The 25,600-nt window shown below is 46.1% G+C and overlaps 1 protein-coding gene across 4 annotated transcripts in view; it reads right to left on the bottom strand.

Annotated features, from left to right (window-relative positions):
• Positions 1 to 3,866: 3,866 nt before the first annotated feature.
• NAA50 (N-alpha-acetyltransferase 50, NatE catalytic subunit) overlaps positions 3,867 to 25,600 on the bottom strand; it is a 29,517-nt gene continuing 7,783 nt past the window's right edge. For 3 of the 4 annotated variants that reach the window (XM_090053873.1, XM_090053888.1, XM_090053867.1), the window contains exons 3-6: positions 12,778 to 12,914; positions 12,058 to 12,177; positions 9,748 to 9,814; positions 3,867 to 7,721 (exon numbers count right to left, since the gene is read on the bottom strand). In XM_090053873.1, the coding sequence (XP_089909999.1) occupies positions 7,541 to 7,721; positions 9,748 to 9,814; positions 12,058 to 12,177; positions 12,778 to 12,914 (505 nt within the window). In that variant the 3' untranslated portion in view covers positions 3,867 to 7,540. The remainder of the gene's footprint in view (positions 7,722 to 9,747; positions 9,815 to 12,057; positions 12,178 to 12,777; positions 12,915 to 25,600) is intronic. The other variant, XM_090053881.1, reaches the window with a different exon arrangement.

Below are 25,600 nucleotides of genomic sequence, written 5' to 3'. Positions count from 1 at the left end.
TTCCCTCCGGTTGGAGAGGAACGTGCTGTGTCGCCGCAGCGTATCCTGCCTTTACTATTAAATCTGACTTATCTAAAGGAAGAATTCACAATGTTCGCAAAATTACAGAAAATCAAAGGTTTTGGGGTATAATGTTCCCCAGCTTAGCTATGTCCGAGATAAAGCAAGTTGCAGTATCTCTGGAAAAGATTGCTAATGCTACTGCTGATAGTTTTGATAAAATAAATACAGAAATGAAGAAATAAGACAAATGACATTGCAAAACCGACTTGCGTTAGATTATATACTAGCCAGCAAAGGAGGAGTCTGTGGCTTTAATAGGTAAAGAATGTTGCACTTATATTCCCAATAATTCAGAAGAAATCCAGGATTTAAGTAAACATATTCGAAAAGAAGCAGCTAAATTGCATGAGTCAGATAGTTGGAATTTGAATTCTTAAGTTAGCTCTATTTTCAGTTCCTTAGGCTCTACCATCATTCATAGTTTGTTATTGTTTGTTGTTTTATTGGAGTATGCCTAGTGTTTATGATGATTCAATGTTGCTTAAACTGTGCTGCCAAGCAAATGAGGAATAGCCCATCAACCAGAAACGAAGTATATAATTTGTATGTTGAAATAGCAGAAAAGTAAAGAGAAAGAAAAACTAGAAGTTGAAAGGCTATAAATATCTAACTTGTTGAGAAAAGAAAAAAAAATTAGGGAATGTAGGAGTGAATTTAGTCAGCTTCTGGCCTCCCTGACTAGAAAAACAGAGACCAGAAGTGCTGATACTGCTTATTTCAGTTGTATGTTTTGAGATAAAAAAATCCTGCATGTCTTACTACCCTGTGCACAGACATCCAACTAAATAAACTTGTTTTAGTTTCTCCAAGGTTGTATTTTTTTTCTCTTTATCTGTCTGAAATATAAAAATGCTTGAAAACTTAGAGAGGGGAAGGATTCCTTTGAAACAGACAAGTGAGTGATTCCCCTCGCTGTATGAAATCCTCCCTGTGATCACAGTATAGCCCTAAATAAAGAAAAGCTGGCTCTGTCAGTTCTGATTCAACCCCAACGTGAAGTTTGATTTCTTCCACACTATCAACCCAGAGACCCTGCTGGGGACCACCCCCCCAGACAACACCTGATGGACAAAGAGCCCAACTGGCCATTGAGGACCCCCTTCCAGCCTGGATAGGTAGCTATCAACCCCACCCTCTCTTCAACAAAGGACTTGGACTCTGTTTTTCTTCCCTACCAGGACTGCAACCCTTCCACAGAGTCTTTCTCCTGCTACCATTATGAGTGCTTGTGCATGTGTGTGTGAACCAATAACTTCAAAGGGCTGTTTAGGATACCAAAGCTCATCCCCAAATTCACAGGTCAGTACAACTGGGCAGCCCACAAGGAGTTAGCATGGTCCTGGACTCCTACCCAGCTGCTGCTGCAGTCAGAGTATCTAGACTCTAACTCCCTCTGCTGGAGGCAACACACTGCAGCCTATGGTGTCCAGGGAACTTGTGCCAGGTATGAAGAAATCCCCTCCCCCTCTCTCTGATCCCCACTTGGGGCAGCCTACTTGATGCCCTTCTCTCCTTGCTTTCTTCTTGATTTGCTCAAAGTGTATTCTGACTTCCTTGTTCTACCTTCCCCACTCCCCACTTTCAATAAAGGTGTTGGGTTACAACCTTCATTGTTATGCTGCTGAGGTGAGAGGCCTTCCACTCCCTGCTTGGCCAGCAAAGTTCACCTTTTTATTTTACTCAGTTCTACCTGATGCTATCTTGGGATGGTTGCAGCTGAAAGCAGCCCCCAGAAATATTACTGTGGTCAAAGCATCCCCAAGATTTGTAGGGTCTGTGTGCCCCAGGCTGCACAGAGCCCTACCAGAGATCAGTGCCCGGGTGGTGGCAAGGTTACCCCAGGCTTGCGGGTGTTCTCCAGGAAGCAGGACAGCCAGCTGTAGGCTCCTTGAGGGGCTCCTGAAGCAAGGTTTTGGACTTGGCAGTGAGGCAGGTGGCTCTGCGTAGTAGCACCCCCTACTGTACAGCCACAACTGGCACAGTTGAAACATCCACCCATACATGTTGCGGTGCAGGGGGAGGGAAGAAGGGTCCACCAGCTAGCTTAGAAGTTGGACAAACCTGCCTTGAGCCACAAATGTTCAATCTGTAAGTTGTGCAAAGCCCTTAGGGTCATTAGCTATTGTGCACCTGCAAGGACCAGGAAGAAGCAAAACTCCCTGCTGGCTGCTCTAATTGCACTTCAGGAAAAGGGAGCTGAGCAGCTGCCATTGGTCCTATAGAGTGTCAAGCTTTTTATGCCTTGTTGAGTGAAAAAAGAACAGGGAAGCAGAACGGAGGACCCATACACAGAAACATACTAGGAGAGAGGCAAGGGGCATCTCAGCCAGCCCCCAGGACTTAGAGAGAAAGCAGAGACCCAGGAAAAAACAATGTAGGGGGCTGCTCCCATTTCATGAATATTCTCTAAGAGATGAACCCTGGCAAAACAGGAATGGAAAAGTCGGGTAGAGCTCAGCACAGATTCCATGATGGGGCCAGGGCAGAGGGATGTAGAGCTGTAGTGGCATGACTGAGCCATCTAGGGACATGCATGCAGCACCCCACAACTGATGATGAAGTTAAGAATCTTGGCCTGAGATTAGAGAGCATTTTCATAGTCTCTCTCACAGAGAAACCTTTGACTTGAGGTTTCATGAGTGCTTATCTAGACAAGAGGCAAAAGCCCAAACTGCCATACTGAGGGGGTGACAAAGCAACTGCAGGGCAGATTTCATACAAGGTGCTACATGGGATTTGGGGGACAATAGATGAGAGGCCATGACACTTCAAGGGATAGTCTTCAGGCCTCAAGAATTCTTCAGCACGAGTGAGGGTACTGTTCAAGAGGGGCCCTGCTGCAAGGTATGCCCCAACAGCAGCTGCATGGAGAACAGCAAGTTTACTAGCATCTGCAGCTAATGGCAAGGCCAGACTACACTGCTCTCTGCATAGAGCTTCAGAACCCACTGTGCCCTCTCCACATCACCTTCCCCCTCCCTCCCTGCCACTCCCCACAGAATAAGTCAGAGGAAACAAATGGGATCCTCAGCTCTCTCAAAAGCACAACTAGCAACACTCTGGCATGCCATTTCACAGCGTCAGAAAGAGACCAGCAACTTAAGTGACTGCTTTGGGAGTGGATTCTTTGAATGCCATACTCAATGTGAACCTGGCTAGTACAGTGACAGCAATTGTGTAGATCTTACACAAAGGACTTTCCCAAGAGTTGCACTTAAAGAAACAGCAATTTTAAAAGCAGCCTCCCCCTAAAAAGGCCTCATCTCAGACACTCCTTCAAGTGACCCAATCTGCCGATGTTTACTTTGATATGCTGCTCTATGTTTTAGTCACCTCAAAGACTTATTCAGTGCTCTAAGACAACTTGCTTCCCTGGGTGTGGAAATCAGCTGCCTGCTTATGTAGCAGTTACTTGCATAGGAAGCACATCATCCATTCTGTGATCTGCAACAGCTGCTGATTACAGTACAGATTAGTGTTTAATTTAAAAGGCCTAAAATGCTTTGGGTAATTGATGACTTCTTGTCCAATATACCACCACAGCAGGTGATCAACTAAGTGCCTGGGACAGCTCCTCCTATACAGAGGATGGCTGAGGATTTCAATGAAGGCCTATGACTAAGAAAAAAAAACACTTCCACAGTGGCAAGTTGAATATCCACCACACTGCTCAACCTGTACGCAGGTCAGGATGTCCTACTGATACAGACCATCAGGACTGCACTGTCTGGGAAGCATCTGAGTAATATTCTCCCCCAGGACACCAAGAGCTTAGCTGTAAAAAAAGGCACACAAGTCATGGATGACAACTCAAATAGTGCACATTTATTCTGAATGGTATTTCGAAAAAGTTTGAGAAAAAAACAAAACATGCTCCTGATGTACAAGGGCAATGTTCTACATCAGAAACAGATGATCTTACTTGTAAGAGTTTCCTTCCCCTACAATTTAAGTCATAACATTGAGGATGAATCTGTAAAACTGTGCACCGTGCATCTGCACATTCGAATAAAGTCCTAATCGACAGACCAGCAGAAATCTTAGTCAGGATCAATTGGAAGCCATTACAGATTCAGAAGAAACATCCAAGTCAGCAAATGCATTACAAAAACACAGGCCTTGCACACAGCTGCTGACCATAGATCACAGAACATGGGAGAACAACAATAGATATTTTTTTCTTGGGGAGGGGGAAGGGGGTGTTCAAATTTACAAGGCATCACAGGGCACCATCGAGAAGTAACAAAATATCACTTAAGTTTTTTCAGCCGTAACAGCATCTCGTATTTAACTGGCATGTTTAACCACTAACTACATCTTGTAAACTGAACCACTGTAGATAAAAAAAAAAAAAAAAACCAACAAAAAAACCCCCACTCCCTCCCCCCAAAAAGTGGAGGGACATTTCCCCTGGTTGCTGCTTCTTCACAATGCCCGTCTATCATGGTCTTCTGCCAATGAAAGTCTGTTTATAGACAAGCTCTTGAGGGTTCCATTGATGGATGACAAAAAGCTACTGAAGAGTGATATGCATATAAAAGAGAACCTAGACCTGGATTAATCTGATAGTTGCATTAATCTATCTTGCAAATTCTTCATCCAGAACAGAAGTGCTGGTGATTATTTCACAGAAACTTCCCACTCTTGTTTAAATAGTTGCACATACGCTGCTGCTTTCAAGTTAGTGGGAGGGCCTACTGCAGTAGCATATGAAGTAAGAGTCTCATTGCAGAAAACTCATACTTGAACACTATTCTAGTATCTCCTTAGAATAACACCAAGATACACTATTCTCTTCCCATACATACCAGGCTGGATGCACCAATATTAACACTACCTGTTGCTGTTCAGAACTGCTGCCCTTCGCTTTAGCTTATCCAAGTATAGGAGTACTGTTTTCTAAGATGTTTTAAATTAAACCTTTTTATGTGCTTAAGAGTATGATCAACCGTTTTCCAGGATTAATAAACTGGTTTCTCTCCCTTCCACGGACTATGAAATATTTAGTTAAAAGTTAAAATGAGGCAAGTTCTCTGTGGAATGGGAACTCTAAAAATTGTTGTAGGGATACATTCATAGAATGATGGAAGCCCAAAGCAAAAAGAAACAGAAACAAAAGTTAATCCAAGCAAGTTCAGACACCAGACCCATCACTTATACTTCTAAGCCAGCAGGAAAACTGCCTGCAAAACAATTTGATTTGTGAAAGCTTACAAACACCAAGTCCAAGAAGTTCAAGTTTCCACACCCATCTAACCAACCCAAATACTTAACCATTTAGTTCTAGAAGAATGAAGAGCACTTTGCTTGGCATCAGAGGCAGCTATGGTCTGAACTACAGATGTATTATGTCAACATCATTCAGTGCAATACTCTCTCTCCCTCCACATACACCTCTTGGTCCCTGTCTAATTGGCCAGGGAAACCATGCTGGTATCCATAAGCTAATTGTGCTTTAACATTTCCTTGCTAGAGAGGTTCTGGAACTACCTCCAAAACTGACATAAGAAGGTATAAAAAAAGCTAATCTCCATCCACATTAAGTGTTTGGACCTTTCTAGCAGGAGTCCAATAGAGGCTGATGTGAACACAGGTGACTGGGCCAGCACAGGGTATTTTACAAAGAACTGCCTGTTGACCATCACCAAAACTCAATTAATGCAAACCCAGAAAAAGTATTTGAGCAGTTCTGCTTTGACCTGTCACAGTATCACAGAAGCAACACACCTTATGATGGGGTGTGGCAATTATTAAGATGCCTACTTGGACATTCCTTTGATATCAAAGACTGCATAAAGTGGAAACAAGGGTACATGTACTTGTCTTACTCTCCGTTCCCCTACCTTGAAATCCTTGGTACCCAAGGTAGCCTCAGAATCATGGCACAGTACCCACTAACAAGATGTGTACAGCAATGTGTACCATATGGTAGAGACTTTCAAACTGAATGAACTCAAGATGAAACTGAATTAAAGGCAACAGAAAAGGAATGCAATTTAATATCAGTATAGGTGATGGGACAGGAGTGTTGTCTCAGTTCAGTGCATTTTTCCAGACGCTTAAAGTCTAAGGTCAAGTTGGTATTTTGTCCTGGTGCACGTAACTGATGGCAAAAGCGCGTACAAAGTAGCACTGTAATTCACACAAAGCAAAAAAGAATGCAAAGCAGAGCTCAGTAAAGTTTACTGCAATTTTAAGGTTACAGTACTACGAAGTCAGTCAGGCAACAATTTTCCAAACTCATATGCTCTAGTATGAGCTACTTTTTCTGTGCTCCATAAAATACACTTTAACATGATGAGAACTGCATTGCTGCCACAGGGGGAATATGAAAAGTCTTCACTGGCATAGAAAGTGCAGTTCTTAGCCACTTCCTCCCTAAGAAGCATATAAAGTTCACAAGCTAAGTGGAGCTCAGCTCAAGCCAGAGGTCTTCCTGCAAAGCTGTATTATTAGGGTAAGATTCTGTTTTTTCTTCTCAACCTCACTGCCTGGTTCTCTCTATCCTTGACCCAATTTCAGATTTCTAGAAGTGTGCAATTCTTACTGAAGTACATATGATGCCTGTAGTCCCTTCTCTCACCTCAGGAATCCACATACCATAGAGTAAGCTCTAAAAGGACAGATAAAGCTTCACTTGTTCTTAAAACTACATCCACACCTCTAGATTCAATTTTGTAAGGCTGTTCTTGTTCACATTAGATTTAGCTTATGTTGCAGAATTTTTTGGAGAATGGAATGGGTAAAATGATAATGGTAAAATAAAAGAAAACCTGTAAAGCCCACTGTAAACCCTTTTGGGGGGTCAGTCAAGGAATGTAGCACCAGCTTGGGTAAGGACTATTAAAATAAAAAAAACTTCACAAGATGAGTCCAGGCAGAGAAAGAATACTGGTAAACCAGTCTGCCTTTCTCAGCAAAAGATGGAGGAAAAGCCAAAGCCAAAAATACTGAAAAGAACCAAACATGTTTTGGGGGAGGTAAGGGGAAAAATAAATTGCCAATATAACATTCACACACATTTGTGGGGCCAGCAAGCCCCCCAGGTTGTTTACAAAAAAATCAAATTGGTATTATAGGACTCCAAAGACAAGATATTGCTTTGCCTTTCAAGACAGTTTCTTTTTAGGATCTACCTCTCAGTGTGTTAGCAAGTGGTAAATCACTGTGAAAGAAACCTGACTTCAGGAAATCCTGTTCAAGCTCTCCACACTTCAAACTAAAGAAGATTTGCACACCTCTTCCCACCCAATTAAAAATAACCAAACAAACAGAAAGGAAGAGAGTTGAAAAACCCAAACATGAATGGACAATCCTTGGAAGAAGCATTACACTTTTGTTGACGAGAGGTCAAGAAAAAAATTAAGATGAAGGGAAGAAAAAACAAACAATCAAAAACAAAACAAAACAAAAATCAACAGGCCTCTCTCTTATTTGGCAACAAGCAAGTGCAAGAAAGTGTTCGTTGGGGTTTTGTTCAGTTGTCGGTCTTCTGCACATCTGCGTTTTGGCCAAGACAAGGGACTTTGAGGTTTTTCTGCAGCACGTGAGCATCTGCTGGCTCTATCCTTTTGTAGTAATTTTTCTTCGTCTCAATAATCTCAAAACCAAACTTTCTGTAGAAGTCGATTGCTGATTCATTGCTGATCTGAACATGCCTGGGACAGAAGAGAGAGAGAGGTCAGAATTGTCCAAAATATATTATTTTTGATTATTCAGGACTTTGAGCCAATGAATATCAGTTATGAAGGAAGTGAGAAGGAGAACACTCAGTCTAAACAGAAATATAAACCAGGTTAAGTCCAGATTGAAAACTAGGAACTTCTAGTTTCTAGCCTAAATTTCCCCATTTGTGAAATACAGATGACATTTTCCACAAAGGAGCTCGATAGCTAAACAGAATAAAGTCTTCCAAGAAAATGAAGTGCTAATTTAAAAAATTACTTTTTTGAAGTGAGAACTACAGGTATATTGTAAAACAACAATACTAACTTGCTTCATTGTAGACTGTTGAAATGTGTTAACTTCTTACAGTTATACTCATTAGGAACTCCAAGCACTACAGGAACTTGGACTCATTTGATGACAATCCTAACCCAATTTATCTCCCACAACGGGTGTGAAGGTGGTGTGAGAACATCCCACCCATCAAAAAAGTTTGGGCAGCACAGATAGACTGTATAGGGCTCTTGCCTCGTCTTGCTTCTTCAGAGTTTGACAAAACTTGATAATATACTAAGAGACTGGAGTTCCCCCAAATAGTCTTTAAGCTTTATATCCTAAATGACTCAGGCACTTAATTGCTCTAACAGGTCTTACACATAAAAAGACCTGTTTGAACTCCTACAGGCACAGCAGCATCTGTTAACTGTATATTCCCAGGGCCCAACAGACATGGTGTGAAAGTGAATGTCAAGTGTTAAAGTAAAGGATGTGGAACCAAAATAGCTGTTGAATTAATGGAACACAGTCCAGCTGTGATCCAGTGAGGCCCAATATCTGGGAGGGTATTTCATACTACTGACCAATTAAGTCATAATTAGAAAACAGGTCTAACACTACAGAACTGCATTTTGAAGAGGATGATTATGCAATGAAGACTCCTGTAACAACAGTAAACATACACAATAAATTAAGAAATTTTCCAGCATGCTCACTTCTGTAGCTTCTTTATCTGAAGAGATTAAAGAAAAACCTCCATCAATTAACAAGTGTTCAAAAAGGGACCTAGCAGTTCAGCTAGGGGAGAACAAGAACACATTTTAAAGAGCAGTATAATCAAGCACCCAAGTTCTTTTAATCCAGTCATAAAGTAGGGTCAGGCCAGTAAGGTTCTGTGAATCACCCCAGCATAGGAACTCTGCTCCATCTCCTTGCCAGTGAGGGCCTGACCACTCTATCAAGAGATGTTCGTTCAAACACTTCCTACACAAGGGTCAACAGTAGTCCTGGTCGAGGTTTAAAATTCTAGTCATCCCCTTTGAGGCAGAGGATTGAAGGCACATTTTCTAGTGATCTAGTTCTTTAGCATACAAATATAGACTGGGTGCCATTAAATACCATTACTTCTAGTGGCAGTGCGTTTAACATAAGAAACACTGCAACTACTATTCTAAAAAGGCGAGAGACTGCTGAGCAGTAAACATCTCTCTTAAGTTCTTGTTACTGAGAAGCATTTAAGCATCAAAAAGCAAAATCCAACAAGAAGTTATCTTGCTGTTTGACCATTAACATATAGCAGGGGTAGTCAAACAAACTGTGGTTCCCAAAAGAAGTCCTCTAATGACAAGTTATCATTCAAGCTAGAGTGCTGTATAATGATCACTGAGAATGAGTCCTGCACATCTCAGAAGTGTGGTGTCTTTCAGCTTTCACCTCTGTAAAATTTTGGTCTGCAATTGGAAGGATTACAAATTTTGGCCAGCTCTGGCATACAGCCACAGCTCTCTAAAATTTAGCGTTAGTTTTGGGGAAGCTGCCCAATTCTCAAAAGTACCTAGAAACCAAGTGCTGGCTGGCTGGCTTGGCACCACTTGTACAAAGGGGGCTTTTGTTTGACCCACAAGGCCAGTGTAATCCAAGGTGAAATGCTGTTGCACTCACTTACTTCACTTTTCTATAAGCCCACAGAGTTTTCCCCATGCCCACAAGAACATATGCTAACATTTACTATCATTTACTCACAGATAGATGTTGTCAAAAGTGCCATCCTTTTCACAGATGTTTAAGACGTGATTCAACATTTTAGTTCCTGCAAGGAAGTAAAGAGATGCTTAATCAAACGAGAAAGGTGCAATTACGTTACTTATGTTTGCACTGGACTTATTAAATGCTGAGTGCCTTATGTGAAGATATGTAGCTTTCAGTGAGCTCATAGAGCAGGTGCTGAAGGAATTGCTACTGTACTCTGAAGTAACAAAGCAAGTGGCAACATCACATGCTAAGTGTGGTTATATTCAAGCAGCTATGTCTTCACATCAAAAGGCCAGGAAAAAGAAGCAAAAAGGCTACCGTACCAAAGCTTGCTTTTTTTGCAGCCCTTTTTACCAAAAGATGCCAAGCCACCCTACATATTTATGAACAGACCCCCAACAGCTCATGAAGGCAACAACCCCTAGGTAAACAGAGGCAGAGAGTCTAAGACAGGGGTGGACAATTATTTCAGGCGGAGGGCTGCTTACCAAGTTGTGGCAAGCTGTCGAGGGTCACATGGGTAGCCCTACCCCTTGACAGGTGCCCCGACCCTTGGTCACCATCTTGGGACCAATGTCCCAGGGCCAGCACCGGTGGGGCACAAAACAGGGCACAGGCTGGCAAGGGGTCTGTGGAGCCAGGCTGGGTTGCACCAGCAGGGAGAGGAGGGAGCTGGCTAAGCTCCATAGAGCCCCTGCCAGCTGGGACACTACCCCTGCCGCTGGCCCTGGGACAGATGCAGGCCCTGCTCCTGCATCCACTCACTCCCAGGGCCCCCCCAGCCCTGTGGTACAGGCGGGGAGACAGCGTGCAGCCCTGACCCCCTGCTCACTGGCAGGTAATGAGCTGGTAGGGAGCACAAGGAAAAACAGCCCCTCACCAGCCCCATGGCCAGCACTCCCTGCTACAGCAGCTCACAGCCCGCATGGGGGTGTTCTGAGCAGGCACAGGCAGCCCCATGCAGGTTGCGAGCGGCTGCGGCGCAGGACAGGCGAGGGGCCCTTCCTTCCCCCCCCAGCACCAGTTTGTAACCTGCCCCCTTGCCAGCCTGGGCCCCACACTGGCTCCGGGCTTGCCTGTCAGCAGCGGCTGCGGCCCCCCTGCTTGCAGTGCTGGGCAGCGTTTGCTGCTGCTGCTGCACACCCGGAGCTCGTGCACTGGGCAGCCCAGAGGCAGCACTGGCAGCCTCACCGCAGCATGAGCTTTGGGTGGGTAGCAACAGCAACAGCTGCTGCCGTGTGCAGCCCTGATGGGTGAGCCTGGAGCTGGTGTGGGGCCCAGGCAGACAAGGGGGCGGGTTACAAGTTGGTGCTGAGCGCAAGGGGGGGTGGGGAGCAGCACCGCACCCGCTCCATGCTGTAGCCGCTCGCAGTCCGTGTAGGGCTGCCCATGCCTGCTCAGGACAGCCCTGTACGGGCTGTGAACAGCTACAGCAGGGAGCACTGGGCAGGTGAGGAGCTGCTTTCCCCCTGTGCTCCTCTCCCCTCACCTGAGGTTCCGGCACGGTGCAGTGACACAGTCCCAGGCCAGAAGCCCCTCCTGGGGCTTCCAGCTGGGGGGCAGGCCCTGCTGTTGAAGGAGCCCTCCATGGCTTCTCCTGGGTCCTACTGCTCTTGGTACCTGTCATCTATGACAAGAACCAAGGACAGATAAATTTTAATTTTCTAAAATTTTTTAGGGGCACCGCAGGCTGAATCCGGCCCACAGACTGTATTTTGCCCACCTCTGGTCTAGGAGAAAAGAGACAGACTTAGAAGGGTATTTGTGAGATCATTTCCCCTTCTTTAGGGATGCCTGCACTCTTCATTGTTCTTTATAAGAATATTTTAATGCAATATAAAACTCAGAAAACTGAATCATGAGATGGAAGAATCACTTGATTAGGGAACCTGTTTTAAAAGCAAACCTTTTTCTTAGAATGAAGAAAGAACAGAGTTAGAATGATATAACATGCACTGTCGTTATCATTACCACTACCTAAGAAGCCCATAAATCATTTAAACACAAAACATTTTTGGTTTCATCTTGTCCAAATAATATGTTTAATTAAAATCAGAACTACATTGTATGGGACATACATACATCTGAGACTGATAATATATGGTGTAAATGAGTAGGGTCCAACCTTTTTTTGGTAGGTGTGCCACAAATTACCCAAGCACCCTCCTTAAGTGCCCAAGTTACAGACAAAACATTATACCTTGCTGATTAAAAGGAGCAGAAAGCTTTTGGAGGGTATTCAAGAAGACTATGCAGGACTTGAGTTTCTTTCATGACTCAGGAAAATGAAGATGGTCTTACCTATCCCTAGCCTTCGGTAGGGTGCCAGGCATCCAAGTGTCATGATGTACAGTCTCTTCTGGTTTTGAGAGTGATCCACTCTACAGCACACTGCACCCACTGCAATATCATTGAAGTATGCTGCCAGGGAGGGAGACAGCAAGTCTTGGTCAATTAGAAATATCAATCCATATCAGTGTCCTCTCTCATTTCAGTCTTTCTTCCCTTTTCTTTTCCCACTGGCAATTTCCCCTCCTTTTCAGAAGCTCACCTGTATATGAATGGGTACATTCTTACTTAAAATAAAATGAAGCAATTAAAAGGCTGAAGTCACATATTCAATTAATTCCACCCATCCAACTGCACCCCTCTGAAAGTAACTGAGTAACCATGGCAACTCAGCTGACGCCTTCTGGGTGAGGCCTGAACCATGTCCTTGCACAGAGGCGTAAGTTTATTAGCTATCTAGACAATAAACAATGTAAGGTAGCAAGATCCCAAAGTACAACTCCATGAGTTTCCTGTGGTAATGAAAACACACACTTGTTTCAAGTAAAGGGAGACCTTGTTTAAATTACAGCATTCCGGATAGGGGCTCCGGCTTCTGTAGGCCATGCCAAGCTAGATATAATTTTCCTCACTTATCATAATGAAGCAGAAGAATCTAGTATTAAAATCAACAAGAAGAGCAAACAAACTGTTCTACCACCCAGATGAAAACCACTGACAAAACTATCGTACCTAATTTGGCTAGTTCGCCAACCTCCAGCACATCCTTGTAGAACTTGTCATTGTAGCTGACAGGAAAAATGACCTGGTTTAACCTCTTCAGCTGCTTAATGTTATGTGGCGTCACGTCTCCCAGCTCAATCCGGCTACTGGAACAAACCAAAACATGCTTAATGCCTCTATAAAGACGCAAGCATTTTTACGAATAGCAAAAATCTTAAAATGTTTGTTTTATTTCTACCTAGAGATGAGTCAAACAAGTCAAATAACCAGTTCAAGAGCTATCTAAATCACTGACGTGACTTGCAAGTACACAGCTCCTATTCTGTCTTTGACTGGCAACTGCTTTAATGGCAAGATCCCAACCAATACCATAAGCCCATAAAATGTCTACCCTAAACACTGAGCAAGTATACCTTGTGACCAAAAGCTTTTTTAAAATCTCCCCCAACTATATAGTTGCCCAATAAAGATGTCATCCAAAAAAAAATTCCTTCCCACCCTAAAAGGCAGATAATCCACAATATTATTTGTGCATGGTTGTAAGAGACTTTTGACGAGAGAAATGATAACTGTGACAGGAAAACAGCAGTCCTGGTAACTAAACTGCCCCAGCTGGCAAACCCTTCTCCCACCTAATTTCTACTTTTCATTTGCTAACTTTGTTCCAGACTCAAGTCTCTTCTCCCCTTCCTTCCCCACCCCCACCCTCCAACTCCCATTTGATTTTCCCACCTGTTTACTTGAAAGCAGAGGCTACTCAACCATGAAGGACTAACAAGATAGCCCTGAGTTTGGACCATTCCCAAGAGGAATCAAAACAAATATGCAAAGGTAAGTAATTTATTAATAGACAATCTTTTCCTGAAAACCATGAAAGATCTTGCCCTTCGTGGCCCGGCAGGCAGGCAGGACCCATGGCAAGGTGACCCTTACCCACCCAGCAGCAGTGGGGGTGCAGAGTTGTGTCCCTGTAGTAGGGCACTTAGGTGCCTGCTACTCATAGAGCAGAGATAACTACCCAGGTGCAGGTTGCTAGGGCAACTGGAGTGAGCTAGGGACCCACATCTGCCAGCAGTCAGCTGACCGGAAGGGGCAGGGCCTGGCTCACCTTTAAATCCCAGGGCTGAGGCCAGGTGGGTAGTTCCCTGCTGGCAGCCAAGGGGGAAGGAGTGCTGCCTGGGAGAGAGGCCAAGACGGAAGAAGCAAAGGAGAGAGGCCTGACTGCATGAACCGCCCCTGATACTGGTGAGACATGGAACACCCTTGGGGTCGCCTGAATTTAAGTTATAGCCCAGGGGCTTGTATTTTGTTTGCTGTTTTAACTGGTGGCTTGGGAGAGGCTATTAGGGGAAGGAGGAGGCCTCATAGGGGGTCCACGGCAGTGTGGGGACCCAAGCCCCAGAGAGGGTGCAGCACTGGGGGTGTGCCAACCCCAAGCCCCACAAAGCAGGGTGGCGAGAGAAGCCCCAGGGGGGCAGCGGTGAGAGAAGCCCGAGTGCCAGAAAGGGCACAGAGAGAAACAGGGCTGCGGGGAGCCCGAGCGCCAGCGAGACGGTGCAAGAATGAAGAACATCAGTTCCATCAGCGAGGCTTGGAGCGTGGTAAAGGGGTGGTTGGAGCCACGCATAGCCCATAAGGCTAGGGTGCCCGAAACGCCCAATACAGAATGGGGCTCACAAGGGATTTAGGAGTTGGGGCCAGCGTACAGCAAGAGGACTGAAAGGCAGCCTCCCTGTTATACATTTACCATTAAAGATGTGGCAGGTGAGAATTGAGAGTGCCCTTTAGGCAGCTTGGCACAGCCAGGGAGCCTTGGAGGAGATCACGGTGACCCCTAGGATGCCATCCTGTTACAGCCCTCCACTGCTGCAAGGTGGGAAGGGGGTGCCTTACCATGGCAGTGCAGCTGGTGTGGGCCTGCTGGTAGCAGCACCTGGCCTCCCTGCGGATGTCTCCACAGGGAGGGCAGCAGGGCGGGGAGCCCCAAGCCCACAGCAAGCAGCTCGCATCTGCCCCTTTCCCATACACAAGTCGGGGGGGGCATACCCCATCATGCCTCCCTCCCAGGAATGCGTGAAACATCAGGGAGCTGCCCCCCCACACCCGTGGCTGCACATTCCCATCCAAGGCCCCAGCAATGCCCTACTCTGAAGCCCCCATGGTGAAGGAGAAAGGCAGTAATCTCCTCCCTCCCACCTCATTATAAACTTACCTAGAGGGAGCTGCTCCTCAAGCTGCCTGGCTGCCACATGCATGTGTGCACGTGCACATGGAACCCTCTGCCTCCAATCGCCCTCTTTCCATTCCCCCCAGTCCCAAGCAGTCCCTTGCAGGCTGGAACTCTGCTAACCTGCAAGGGGAAACTCCCATTTCCCACATTTTTCTCCCTGACTTTAACAAATCACAGGAGGCAATCTTTGCTTTACTTTTTTTTTCTTAACAGGATGTTACATGGGCTACAGCAGTGTACTGACTGGGCCACAGGTTAAGAACCAGTACCCTAGATCATGGTGCCAGAGTTAAGAGGTTTAATCAGATGCCCAATTAATCTACTTGTGGCTGACTAGCCCAATTTGAGAGCGACACAGCTTATTACAAGATTCACAGATCCATACGTAGTCCTAGTTGGAATCCAAACTTATGGGGTGCACTGCTAGAGATTTTGCGGGCCGATACTGATATGCCTCCTTAAAAATTGGCTATCGGCTGATACCAATCAGATTTCCAATGCAGATGTATCCAGCTGGTAAGTCCATTATGGTGGAAGAGGAGGGAAGGGGTGTGGGCGGGACAGCTGTGTTTTGGACGGCGGGTGCCCCAGGATCTGGACGGGGTGGGGCAAGGCTGGCTGCAGCTGCAGGCTGGGACTGTGCCAGGCTCGGGCAGCAACAGCACCAAGAGGGGGGCTACAGAGAATTTTGGGATGGCCGCAGGCCACACCCCACTCCCCCCATAGTCCCTCTCTTAGCGCTGCCGCCACCCAGCCCAGTGCCCGCTAGGAAGACCCCAGCGCAACCCCAGACCCAGCCCGCAGCTGCAGCCCACCCTGCCTAGATTTGGGGGGCACCCCCCATGCCCATCCGAGGTGTGCAGAGGCAGGAGTGGCCCCCCACCCCACCCCCGGACAAGCTGCGGCTGCTGTGTCCTATGCCCCAGCCCCACAGCAGGGGGCGTTGATATAATTTTGAAGATATCAAGGTACCACCATAGAGGGCAAGCCTGCTTTCTAGAGCTCTCTCAAATCTCACCATACATAATATTCTTGGGGATATGGTCTTTTCCCATTCCTCCCCAGATATGGCTGATCTATTGCAACCTTTTCTTAGTGATAGTGATTTCTAAGTGCATCACTCTTGTGTGCTCCAGTACCTGTGTGTATGATATTTTTTTATTCCCACTTTATTATCAGGATTTTATACAGACATCTCATGTAGAAGCTGTTCAGTATCTTGATATGCCAAGCATATGTAGTCCACATTTCTGACCATAAAGCAGGGATAACATCACACAAGTACCATAGATTCAATCATATACATTACACACACATGCTGTTAAAGGACATGCACAAAGCAGCACACAAGGAGGAGAGAGAAAGCTGAATACTAAAGACAGGACGGAGAAAAAGATAGACAAACAAGCTAAGAATCCATAGTCCACACTGAATCACGCTTAACACGATTTAGTCAATTACTTGTGCAATTTCCTGGTCAAATGAATTTTTAAAAGTTTGTTCCTAAGAACACCCACATTCAGACCAGTGATGGAGTATCCAGGGCTATTTTCATACAACAGGATAAGGGGAGTGCCACTGTTTTCATGGAAAAACAGTACATATATATTTCTGCTTCAACTTCCTGGGAGCGCAGGTCAAACAATCTATAACAATAGTCCTATTCAGTCTGTCTGGAGCACTCCGATTGGTGTTCTTGGCAACCAATCACAATTCTTACTGAAGTAACCTGTGTGCTCCGGACAGACAGAATAAGTGTTGTTATTACAGATCCTGAGGCATTTCAAGCTGATATGCAGGCAAGTCAGAGCTAGTATGAAGCACTGGGGCCCCCAACACAGAGCAGGCAGGCTCTGCTGAAGGAAAAAAAAGTGGTGAGAAGCCAGATCCTCTTTTGTTCCTAGAACCTACCCACTACTCCTGCGGCCCGGGGGGGGGGGGGGGGTGGCGGGGTGGCAAGGTATCAGCGGGCCCCAGTGCTTCCCTCTGCAGTGATAGTGCCCCCCTCGAAGAGCAAGGTGCCAGTGGGTGTGTACTCCCCAGGGGGTACCACCACTGCGGAAGGATGCACCAGGATCTCCCACAACTCGGGGGGGGGGGGGGGGGGGGGCTGTGCAACTCGCCAGCAGCTTGCTCCCCAGCCACAGAAGACAGGCAGGTTCTAGGGGGAAAAAAAAAAAAAAAAAAAAAAATCAGGACCCTTGCTGTCCTTCCCCCCCTCCCCACACACACAAAGCCTGCCTGTGCAAGCTGCTACCAGGTTGTGCAGCCCTTGAGCTGCTGGGTTGGGGGGGCAGTGCTTCCTTTGTGGCAGCAGTGCCCCCCAAGTGGGGTGCTAGCTGTATGAGTGCAGCCCCAGCTCGCAGGCAGCACCCACTGATCAAATGGTGCATAGGGTGCTGGAACCCCAGGCATGTTCAGGGAAGCTCCAGCCTGGTGGGCTTCTAGCTCCCAATGCACTGTCCCTACCACATTCCAATGCCTGGGACTACCCAGGAGTGGACTATCTACCACCAGAAGGTAGGAGGGCAATTGGGTATGCTGGCAGCCACAGAAGGCAATGGGGACGGTGCACAGGGCACTGGAAGCTCTCCAAGCCCAAGTTTCCCCAAGCATGCCTGGGCTTCTAGTAGTACTCTGTGCACAATTCCCACTGCCTTCTCTGGACAGAGACCCTGTACACAAGGAATACTGCTGTAATGTTACATAGCAAACAAATACATGGGATGTGTCTTAGTTGGCTACGTAAAAAAGTCATTTAAATTGAAATACACTAACAAACATGTACACTGTTGTTAGAAATGCACAGTTTGAATCTCGCACTTGATAAGAAAGAAACACTGCTAAGGACTTTTTTTCTTGGCCGGCCTTGCCACAGTTATTCTTAAATCGCAGACTCTCCCCCAGCCTCTCTCATGCAGATTACAGAAGCTGGAATTCAACTGACTGTGTCCTTGAAAGGGGAGGGTTTAAACTCTTGGTGACCTAAAGAACTTTCTGAGCATGCGCAATTAGCTGATGTATATTTACTTCTCCGCCCTGCATACTTAAGTAGCTAATTATAATATACATGCGATGGATGTAGTGATGTAACCACATATATGTTTGTATGAAACAGAAATGAGCTGTAAGAGTTCCTGTTTCTGCACACGTGCCCAGGAGGAAAAGGATAAATACAGCCTGCAAAAATTCCTTGGGGGTTCGGAGTAATCTGAGTTTTTGACTCTGCTCTGACCCTATTAGCAAATACACCTTTTGTGCTGCTAAATGACTGTGTGTCTGAGATTCTTTGCGAGCCTCCAAGAAACAAACCGCAATCTTTTGCAACATTGTTACGAAATTTAACTGTAACATGCTGCTGAACGTGTATGCTGTTACACAATTAAATTGTTAAAAAGGGCAATTAAACTACTAAAGGGGGCAATTTCATCATGTGTACAAGCACCCTCTTATTCTATGATTATGAACAAGTCACAAGGTCAGACTTTCACAAAATATGTATTTACTAGCAAATTGCCTGTTAAGAATGATGACCCCCCTCCCCCGCCCCATGTTGGGTCTCATTCCTTCCTCCCCCCACCCCTCTGCAACCACATTGGGCCTGTTCCTCTGCTCTCCCCCTCCCTCCCCCTGTTGGGCCCCAATCCACTCCCCCCTTCCCCCTCCCCCAGTTGCATCCAGCCCAGGGCCGCTCCTCGCCTCCTCCACTTGGGGTCCCAGCCCACTCCATCCACTGCCACCTCCAAGGAGCAGAGTGCCCCCCCGCCACCAGCCCCATCCTGTCCCCTTTGTCTTAGCAGCGTTCCACTGTGCTACCACTGCCTGCTGTCCATCACGCTTTATTCACACTCCGATTGGCTGCCAGACAACCAATCAGAGTGCAATAAAGCATTACAGACAGACAGACAAAGGCTTTTATATAGAGGGAATATTCCCAAGCCAGGGATCTGGGTTTTCCATTTCCTATGGACAAACAGAGTAAACTGCGGATTTCTTGTTTTAGCAGAGAAACCCACGGGTTTTGTAATTTTTTCAGCGCGCTCTCTGAAGGCTGGCAGAGTTCAGCCTGCAGGGGGCTGGAAGGGAGCAGGAGGAAGATGGTAGGCAGGGGGTGCTACGTGTATGCACATGGCTCCAGGTAGCCTGGACAGCAGCTCCTGCAGGTAAGTGGGGGGGGGGGGGATTGAGGCCTCCCTAGGGAGGGAGTTGGACAGGGCTGGAACTACTGCCCTCCTGGGCAGTGTGGGTCCTGGGGCCACAACGTGCAGAGCCCCGTCAAGGAGCAGAACAAGGCCATGGGTGGTTTGTTTGGGGGCGGACGGTAGGGCCAGCTTCCTGCTGCAATGTGTACTCCTGATGGGCAGGGGGGACTCACCCCCCCGCCCCGATCTGTGGGAAGGGTAAGGGCAGGGTGGGTGCACACTCATGTTCCCTGCCCTGCTGCCCTGGAACCTCTGCAGTACAGCATGTGTGACCAGGCACAGCAAGACAGTGGGGCTGTGCAGGAAAGCTGCTTGCCTCCGCAAGCTCTGCGCTGCCACAGTGACACTTCCCCTGCACACGGGTAGCAGTGCAGGATTTTGCCCCTCACTGCTACCCCTGCGCACACAGGAAGTTTTGCCATGGCTGTCTAGAGCTCACAGGGCAAAAAGCTTTCCTGAGCAGCCCTGTGATGCCCTGCCACGTCAGGTTGCGCACAGTGTGCTGCAGATGCCATGGGGGAGGGCAGCAGGGCAAGGTGCACGAGCTCAGTGTGCCCCTGCCACCCCCCCCCCCCAGATCTTGCGGGGGAGAGGGAGGAGGGGGGCACGGGTTCCCTTTGCCCCTCAGGAGTGTGCACTGCAGCTGGGAGACCGCTTCGCCCCTGCCTGCAGCAGGAAGGAAGCCAGCTCTGTGCTTCTTCTCCTACAGCAGCCACTGCTTTCTGTCAGGGGCAGGGGGCTGCAGACCTGGGTCTCTCACTCTGTAGCCCTGGCAGCTGGGGACCCCCTCTAGCAGGGGGCATAGGCTGTGGGTGAGTGGCAAGGGGCACCAGCAGAGTCAGGGAGCTGTGGGAGGCTTTTAATTATGGATTTTGGGGATTTTAAATCGTAGAATTTGCAATTTTTTTTTTTTTTTAATTAGGGAAAACCAGGATCCCTGCTTATTACCCAAGATCCACAAACCTGGCAACCCAAGATGCCCCACTTCCTCTGGCACTGGCACCATCACAGAAGGAGTTTCTAGCTGTGTTGTCTCTGTCCTATTCCCATATACCACTGAAGTTGCCAACTTTTTGAAAGACACCACAGATATCTTAAAGAAACTAGCTTCCAGCTAATACCATACTGGCTACCATGAATGCTGCACCTCTGTATGCCAACATCCCAAATGAAGACAGATAACAAGCCACAAGGAACATTATCCCTAATAAGAAAGTTGCTTCCATTTCCATTACATTCTCCTGCTTTGTCCTGACACTAAACTAAACTATTTCAGGTTTAGGGTTTCCCTATATTTATAAATAAATACCACTACTATTGGGCACATGTATGCCTCCCTGGTATGCCAACATATTTATAACAGACCTTGAAGTCCATTTCCTCTGCAATTTACCTAAGCTACATCAATGTCATCTTTATTGTATGGACACAGTGGAGACTTAGTGAAGGGGCATGTGGAGAGGATGGATGTGTTCAAATCAGTGGGACCAGATGAACTTCATCCAAGGGTGCTGAAGGAATTGGCCTGTGTCATAGCAGAGCCACTGGCATGGCTGTTCAAGCACTTATGGTGCTCTGGTCAGGTCCCAGAGGACTGGAAGAAGGAAGGAGGGACAAACCAGGAACCTATAGGCCAGTTAGTCTCAGCTATATCCTTGGGAAAATTATAGAAAAATCTTTAAGGATCACATTTGTGGGAGTCCAGCAGGGGAAATAATACTGAAAAGAAATCAGCATGGGTTCATTGCAGGTATATCCTACCTGACTAACCTTGTTTCTTTTTTATGACCAGGTCACAAAATGCTTAGATGAAGGAGTCGAGGTGGATGTCATCTACCTGGACTTTAAGAAGGCCTTTGATATGGTATCACATTCCATTCTTGTAAGTAAACTGAGAGGCTGTGATGTAGATGATTTGCCACCCACCTGACCCATAGTGAACGGACTCCAAGATGAACATGGGTTGTCAATGTGAAGTGATCAGCAAGGCTAACTGCACTTTATCATGCCTTAGATGCATGATGAACAGGTCCAGGGAGGTGATGCTTCCTCTCTATGTGGCACTGGTCAAACTGCAGTTGAAGTACTGCATCCAGTTTTGGGTGCCGCACTTCAAGAGGGATGTGGAGAATCTCAAGAGGATTCAGAGAAGGGCCACTCATGTGGTCAGAGGACTGCAGGCAAGGCCCTATGAGGGGACTGAGGGATCTAGATCTCTTCAACCTTCACAAGAGAAGACTGAGAGGTGATCTTGTGGCTGCCTATAAATTCATCAGGGGAGGGCAGCGGGGAATAGGAGATGCTCTGTTTAGCAGGGCACCCCCGGAAGTAGTTAGGTACAATGGCCACAAATTGATGGAGAGCAGATTTAGGTTAGACATGAGAAAGAACTTCTTGACAGTAAGGGCTGCCAGAATCTGGAATGGGCTTCCAAGGGAGGTAGTGCTCTCCCCTACTTTGGAGGGTCTTTAAGAGAAGGCTAGACAAGCACCTACCTGGGGTTGTCTGACCCCAGGGCTCTTTCCTGCCCAGGGCAAGGGGTTGGACTCAATGACCTACTGAGGTCCCTTCTGACTGTAACACCTATGAATCTATGGGAAGAAATCTCTAGAGAAATTTTCACCAGAACTTTAGTTTAATGGAGGGGTGGAAGTTACTAATTCTAAAATATTCCATGCAAAAAATCTGCTTCTTAGACACTACCATATTGGTGTGCAATGGTCACATTGCCACCACATTGTATTGGAAACCAAAACTGTAGCCACTCAGATCAAAGCCAGATTCAGACTTTGCTCTAACCTGCCACAATACCAACCCTGAGACAAGGACAACAGAGTCCCTCTGGTTTTTGCCTATACCTACAGCCGCCTGGCTTGAGCATCATTGGTGACCTCCAACCCCTCCCAGAGAAGGATGACCATCTCAAAGTAGTCATGAGGAATAAACCTGTCCTGGTTTAATGTCAGCCTCCCAGCCTCAAGTGACATCTCTCAAGAAGCAGGCTACTTAACTCCCACTGTTACTAAGGTACCAGGCCTTGTAACTGACCTAGATAACTTCTGTACCACAACATCAATACAGACCATATCATCATTAGACTAAATAACACTGGTATCATCCAACGTAATTCACTAGCAATTCCCCTGTCATATATGCCACCACATGCTTAAAGCCCTCTGTGGCCTATACCAGAGAGACAGGCAATCCCTGTGTGACAAAATAAATGAATACCAATATAATGCCAGCTAGAGAAAGATATGCAGGCCTGTGGCAGAATACTGTCACCTCCCTGTATACTACATCACTGACCTCAGTGTGGCTTAGGCAGCAAACTTTGAACCACTGATTTAAACAGGAAACTGCACAACAAGAAATCACCCACAGACTGCATTGGATCAATAGTGACCTACAAAAAAACAATGGTATCCGTGTTCACCACGATTTCCTGAAAAATCAACCCAAAAAAGTGTTAGTGAGGTAGACTGAGTAAAGGTATGCTTTGCCAATCATCAGAGAGAGGCAGGATGAAAAAAGTAGTGACATAGAGGGAGGGAAGGCATCTCTCCACCAATCAGCAGCACAAGAAATGGGACCACCACAAAAATCAGCTCTGTGCACCTTGAGTGAGCCATGAAAAATCCATCATCTTACCACAACTTAGGTAGATCCTACATATTAAGTCTGGTTTAAACAGAGACAACCAATTGTTATCCCATTACCTGGATTACCTTTTGAAACTCTTGCTTGTTTGTTTGCCTCTCCAGCACAAACAAGCAAGCAATAAATGCATAGGGGCAAAAGAGTCGTCCCCCCTCACCCCGCCTTTTGTATTCAAGTTCCCCTTTCCTTTTATACAAAGTGTTGTGCATGCCCTTCACAGCATCTGATTTAAGTGGGTGGGCTTCAGCCAAGAAAAGCTTGTGCTATATAACAGACTAACCAAAGTAGATTATAAGGTACAGATCTACCCTGCCTTTCATTTGACTTCAGATTAACACTGCTAACTATACCTCTCTACTCACAGATTTTAAAAGCATGGGAATAGAGCCCTTCCCAACATTGTCCTTTGAGTATTTATAGCCCAGGCGTACACTTTAAGACATCCAATATATGCTGTTCCAGTACCAACTACTAAGCAGTAATGCTCAAGGCACGCCTCAAAAAATGCTAGCTCTTAGCTTTCACTTCTTTTGGTAATGTAAAAAAGTGAAAGCAATTATTCTATTGCACAGAACTCAGAAAAACCAGGAGAGTTCAAAATGTTTGTGACATTAATATATAGGGTTATTTCACTCTTAGTTTTAAGGCTCATGGGGCTCGGAGTGCAACCTCCTGTGCAATGTGGGCCACAGATTTCACCCAGTTCTTATATGTATATTCAGTCTGGGCTTGAACTAAAGCATGGCTGCCTAGCTTCAGACTGGCCAGGGACTACCATGCCATACTGGTCACAGACTCTGGGCCATATGTTGCATGGGCAACCCAGCATCTCTGCTGCATGAAGAGAGCATTAACCCCTGCCTTCTCCCCACACCCACCGCTACATGGGCAGGAATCTCTTCACTACCACACAAGCTCCCCTGCTGATGCTTGAGTAGTACAAGACACCCCCAGCTACATGAGCCTTCTAACTCAAATGCACAGGCACTCCCACCCTTTCCTAGCTCCTCATTGACACTGCTGTGGAGTCCACATTCTTCTCACCAACCCTCTTGCCATGCTGTTCTGCCCCAGCAGTCCGCAGGTTGCACATTAACCACTTATAGGCCAACGCAGCCCACCTGCCAATTGGATAGCTCTGAAATAAAGCATCTCTGATCATGCACTCTAGCTATGTGAAAATAAATATAATTTGTTGATGTACTTGGAGGGTTTGGTAAAAATTTCTTCATGAGCCAGATCTGGCCCATAGGTCATAGGTTACCAACTCCTACTCAAGGTAATTACTAGGGGTGCACCAATAAAGATTTTCTTGGCCCATTCCCTCAGGTGAGGCTATGTACAGTCTTCAACAGAGCTATGTCTGTTCTCAAAGTGCTGATTTGAATTTAACAGACTGTATCAATGGGTTAACTTCAATCCCATTGGATGTGACAGAAGTCCCACTGGAGTTCTCTCTCAATCTTTCAGAAAGATGAATTAGACATGGCCTGCACCCACTTATACCATTAAGGAGTATTCATCTCTGATACAATTCAAGGGGAACAAACTATATTAGCCTACCATTCAAAAGGAATCAGTTTTTCCAAGACTGAAGCTCATGAAAACAAACATTCCGAGTTACAGAATATATCAATTTTTTTCAGCACCAGTGCATTAATGTGCATCTTGCACATTAAAGTAGGGGAAATACCAAGTTTCTTAATGTTACAAGAATCTTAGCCTCACTCAACTTTAAATAGTGCTAGTCCCTCCCTAGAAGGATGTGACTGACTGAAACAGATGCCTATGTAACTGATAGCAGGCTCAGACATATTTAAAGCATTTGGCATTCTAAATTTAGCAGAACAGTATCTCCAACTTACAAATTTTACCACCTATATCAAGGAACAGTCATAGAAACTAGGTAAGAAAAGACAATTCAAACTAGAGAACTTCAGAAAGGACTAGCTGCCTACCATGCAAACAGCTAGCTCTGCTGTCTCTCTTTCAGCTTCCATGCCGAAACAGGATAAAGGTAATTCAAGATGAGCAAGATAACCCACTTCTATAAAACAAAACTGAAAGACCTAGAACTGGAGGGTGCATCTATGCTCTGAATCAACTCCCAAGCAAGGAATGCCTCACTCCTTGTTTCATCCTCTGACCTTTCTTAGCTCAATATACCACTGAAAAAAATTGTTTAGCATTAATACTTGATGCACTGCCAGAAGCTAACTTCTAACTGGGCAATGGATTAAAAAAGTCCAGTACATTTTTATGTAATCAGTTAACTGGCTTCAGAATTTGATTTAATGGAATCAAGAAATAGCGCTTCAAATGGACCCAGTTCATAATCTGAGAATATCTGAACATGCAAACTGATAAGGTACAGAAGCCTCTTTTACAGTGTATATGGGTAGCTACAGTCTAAATCTGTCCACAATATTCACTTCCAGAAGACTTCCTGGACTATATTTTTCTAGCCCAGCAAGTCAAATTCAGCCCGCCAACAGATTAGATTTGGCCTCTGGGGGGCACCTGCCAATTGAGTGCATCTGGACCACAGCTGCCCCCCATGATGTTCCCCCCACCCCACCAGCCAGTTCCCAGGACCTAGCAAGTGGGCAAATCTCCCCCTTACAAACACACACCCTCCTCTCTGGCCCAACACATCCCACCCCAGAGCCCTCCCCTACACAATATACAAGAGAAAAAAATTATTTTGAGCTATTATGCAAACAACTCTGTATATACTACT

Source organism: Crocodylus siamensis, chromosome 1 (assembly GCF_052110815.1).
Source record: "Crocodylus siamensis isolate JL-2025a chromosome 1, ASM5211081v1, whole genome shotgun sequence".
NCBI classification, from domain to species: Eukaryota; Metazoa; Chordata; order Crocodylia; family Crocodylidae; genus Crocodylus; species Crocodylus siamensis.
Note: the sequence above shows the minus strand (reverse complement) of the source record. Positions and strands in the feature narration are given on the sequence as shown.